Consider the following 3,598-nt stretch of genomic DNA (forward strand, 5'->3'; position numbering starts at 1 on the left):
CTGCGTGTCCAGCTGGTCCAGAAGAGTGTCGGTGCATTCTTCACATAGAGGGTGGTCCACATCAGTCTGCCCAGACATGATATCGAACAGGTCACCCGTAACCTGGAGAGAAAGAGAAACTGTTCTAGCAAGGAACAGAGGGAAGAAAGACCCCAAGATTCCTCCGAAAGACAGTGGGGCACTCAGGATTAAGAGGCCGCTTGACCTTGAGTCTCCTGCTGAGGTTTTCCATGGTGCCTCCATCAGAGGCCTCCCCAATCAGGGTGAAGCTGTTGGCACTTTCTGTTGACATCATCCTGGAAAACACAACGGGATCGATCCGCATTCATTCCTGCGCAGGGCTACCAGCGCCTTCAATCAGAGCAGCTCACCCATGCGCCCCACTTAGCCTCTCGCTGGTCCTAAACTTAAAAGGTGTACCCAGAGTAGGAAATGAGCAAGCAACAGTTTACCTTCCATATCTTATGAGCAAAGCCTGCTGAGGTTTGTCTAAATCTTCCCCATCACATAACAGATTTGTATTTGGGGCCCCAGTTGGCTGGCTGGAAAAAAGAAGAGAGGCAGACCAGGGAGACTTAACGCTGGGTCCCCACCGCCGCCCCGCCCGTTAGGCTCCTAACGGAAGAACATCAGCTTCTCTAGTTCAAGTGGTGTGTCAGTTATCAACTCCCCTGGCTTTCCTGCACGGGCAGCCTCGCTCTTTCACTCGAGGCATCTGGAATCGCTGTTGCACAAGCAAGCTTTACATAACACCTCTCACCCAGGGACATACCAGGGTCAGGGCTGGTGGAAGGGTCTGGCCCACAGCACATGAGTCAGATGCCATCATTTTTGCTTCCCTTCAACTATATGAGCCCAACCCCAGTTACTTCTCCAGGTGCAGGCCAGCAGTCTGCAGTAAACAAGTACATAAGGAACCAGCTTAAAATTTAGGCCAATACTTAAGAACACACATTTTAAAGAAAGAGCACACTCTCACAAGTACAGGGAGTAGAATAGAGATGCTTATTTACATTGTCGTCAGTTGGACCCTGCAGATCCCAGCCCCACTTTACGGCACGATGTGTGAATGCATATAGAACAAGAAGAAAACAACAGTCTTAACTCCCTACCTCCTTCCCCTGCAATTTCATGCCTAGCTGTTCCACAGGTGAGTTCAATGGAAGGATTTGTAACATATGAAAAGACATATTTACAGCAAAAACACAATGGCAGTAAATACCTGGCAGGAGGAATGAATCTTCTGGACACACCATCCTGGCGGTTTTCAACAAAGGCTTCCTGAGAAAGAAATTCCGTGTGACACCTGGTCATAGGTGCTCACCATGCAGGTATCAACCTGCTTGCCTCTAGCACACAGCCTTGCAGGTAACTACATAACCTGCATCAGCCCAATTTTACCACCCCACCCAGCTGCACGTAAGTAGGCGTCACGATAGGCTTTGCAAGCTATGTGCCCAAACAGCCCTTATTTAGAAAGCAGTGGCTAACTACAAGGTTGCATAGTTTTACCCCACAAGCCAGGCTCTTTTACCTCTGTCAAAGTTGTCTCTTCCTCTTGTGCATCCCCTGGTTTTGCCGGAGCAGCAGTAAGCAGAGGAGCTAAACAGAAAACAGTGGTTACTGACACCTTGCTCTGTGAAGGGGATGCGGTGGTGGCAGAAGAGCATTCTGCACGTACACAGAGACTCTTCCTGAACTACTGCCCGCAGACAGGCTCCGCAGCTCAGGGCTCGGGAGCAGAGTTCCCTCTAAGCTGAGTTTGTGTGAGCTAGCTCAGTTTTTTAGCCTTCGGCTCATACATTTTTGTCTTAGCTCAACTTTAATGCCAGGAGCTCACAAAGTGGAATTTTTGCCCACAGGACTCCACAGCTTGGAGGGAACATTGCCCGGGAGCCCGGCTGACATCCTTCCTAGAAGCCCCTGTGCGCCCGCGGGACCCCTCGGTCCAGCCGGGAAGCTGCCTCGGCCTATCCTGGCTCCTGGCCGTTCCCTCCCTCCAGCACCTCTTTACCTGTCAGCTCTTGGATGGTGACTTTGTCCAGGATCTTGAAAGAGGTGTCCAGTTTCAGGGGCTGGCTGCAGCGCTGGCACACGAAGCTGACCTGCGTGGTGCAGGTGGGCGACTTGGAGCCTTCCATCCCTAGAGGAGGGGGGCAGAGAACGACGCTGCCAGAAGCGGGCCTGGCCTGCCTCCGCCCGCAACCCGCTCGGGCTCCTGGCACGGAGCTTCGCGGGGCTCGGCAGAAGCTGCTGCCCAGCCCGGGACGGCCGCGCGGGGACGCAGCCGGCGGGGAGGGGGGTGTCGCGCGCCTTCCTCCGCCCAGAGGTTGCTCGGAAGCGGTGCGGCGGCTCGGCGCGTCCCCCGGGCCAGGAGGGCGGAAGGCAGCCAACGGGCCCCCCTCCGCTGCTCACTCGGTCGGGACTCACCTCCGGGGCTCCCGGGAGGGCCGGAGGAGGCTGCGGGCGGCCGGGTCCCCTGGGCACTTCCGGCTCTGCGCCGCGCTTCCCTCCGCCGTCCCTTTCCGGGCCCAAGCCATAGAGACGGAGAGCCTAGAGCGGGACACGTGGAGCGACTTCCGGGCGTTTATTTCCCCGGCCTTTTCTGGGCTAAGGAGACCCGGCCTACACGGCGGGATTGTCCTGTGCGAGCTTCTTCAGTCCCCCCCCCCCCCGGGTGGGGGTGGGGTTCCTTCTCCTCCAGGCGGCTGGGGGAGGGCGGCGGCGCGCCTCACAGCCCCACGCGGGGCCTTTTCGTTCCCTCTTTGACAGGCGGGGGGGGGGTTTTAAGAATGACCTCGGGAAGTAACCGGATATCCTTCCTCCAGGCAAGAGCGCTTCAGGCCTGCCTTCAGGGAAGCGTCTTCTTCCGGGGCAAAGGTCACATCCACACACACCCCCCTCACGGGGGAGATGGGGAAAATGGCCGCCTCCCTCGCCGTCGCCATGACAACCGCGGGGACTCGGCCTCCTCGGGCCCGATTTTTCGAGACCCTCGTGCGGTCTTGTCTGTCACCAGGGGTGGCGGCTCTCTCTCGGAGCCGTGTTTCCGAGCGGGTCTCCGGAAGTTGCGGCCCCAGAGGCCCTCTCCCCCCCCACCCCACCCCTCAGGAGCGGGCCCCGCCTGGGGAAGGAAGGAAAGAAGGGACCCCCGGTTCAGGGCGGCGGGGGAGGCGCGCTCTGCCGCGCAGGTAGGTAGGTAGGTGGGTAGGTGTGTGTGGGGAACGTCGCGTCCGGGCCGGCCGGAGGGAGACAAGCGTGGCGTAGCGTGGCGCGGCTCCCGGGGGCCGAGGAGGCCGGCGGGCCGGAAGCGGCTTCTCCGGCGCCGGGCCGCCCACGTTGCCTGGCGGCCGCTTCAGCCATTGGCTGGCGCGGGGAGGCGGCGAGGCGACATGTCGTCACTTCCGGCGACATCCAAGCCGGCGGCTCGCTCGGGTGGTCGCGCGCGAGGGACGGAGAGAGACGGAGCCCGACGCGCCCCCCGCCCCGCCATGGCCTCCCTCCTCAAGGTGGACCCGGAAGTGAAGCGCAAGGTACCCCCCCCCGGGGCGGGCGGGAGGGCGAGCGGGAGCGGGCCTCGGCGGGGCGGAAGGCGGGA

General features: G+C 59.9%; 2 protein-coding genes across 2 annotated transcripts in view; one reads left to right on the forward strand and one right to left on the reverse strand.

The window, feature by feature from the left end:
- The window catches only part of BECN1 (beclin 1, autophagy related), a 21,625-nt gene extending 19,008 nt beyond the window's left edge, over positions 1 to 2,617 (reverse strand). Inside the window, exons 1-7 of the mRNA XM_015426773.1 lie at positions 2,431 to 2,617; positions 2,015 to 2,143; positions 1,535 to 1,602; positions 1,223 to 1,281; positions 453 to 542; positions 206 to 296; positions 5 to 102 (exon numbers count right to left, since the gene is read on the reverse strand). Of these exons, the coding sequence (XP_015282259.1) occupies positions 5 to 102; positions 206 to 296; positions 453 to 542; positions 1,223 to 1,281; positions 1,535 to 1,602; positions 2,015 to 2,141 (533 nt within the window). The 5' untranslated portion in view covers positions 2,142 to 2,143; positions 2,431 to 2,617. The remainder of the gene's footprint in view (positions 1 to 4; positions 103 to 205; positions 297 to 452; positions 543 to 1,222; positions 1,282 to 1,534; positions 1,603 to 2,014; positions 2,144 to 2,430) is intronic.
- A 784-nt stretch (positions 2,618 to 3,401) lies between these two features.
- The window catches only part of PSME3 (proteasome activator subunit 3), a 14,947-nt gene continuing 14,750 nt past the window's right edge, over positions 3,402 to 3,598 (forward strand). The window contains exon 1 of the mRNA XM_015426774.1: positions 3,402 to 3,533. Within this exon, the coding sequence (XP_015282260.1) occupies positions 3,492 to 3,533 (42 nt within the window). The 5' untranslated portion in view covers positions 3,402 to 3,491. The remainder of the gene's footprint in view (positions 3,534 to 3,598) is intronic.

This window comes from Gekko japonicus, unplaced genomic scaffold, assembly GCF_001447785.1.
Source record: "Gekko japonicus isolate JY-2015 unplaced genomic scaffold, Gekko_japonicus_V1.1 scaffold4620, whole genome shotgun sequence".
Lineage (NCBI taxonomy): Eukaryota > Metazoa > Chordata > Lepidosauria > Squamata > Gekkonidae > Gekko > Gekko japonicus.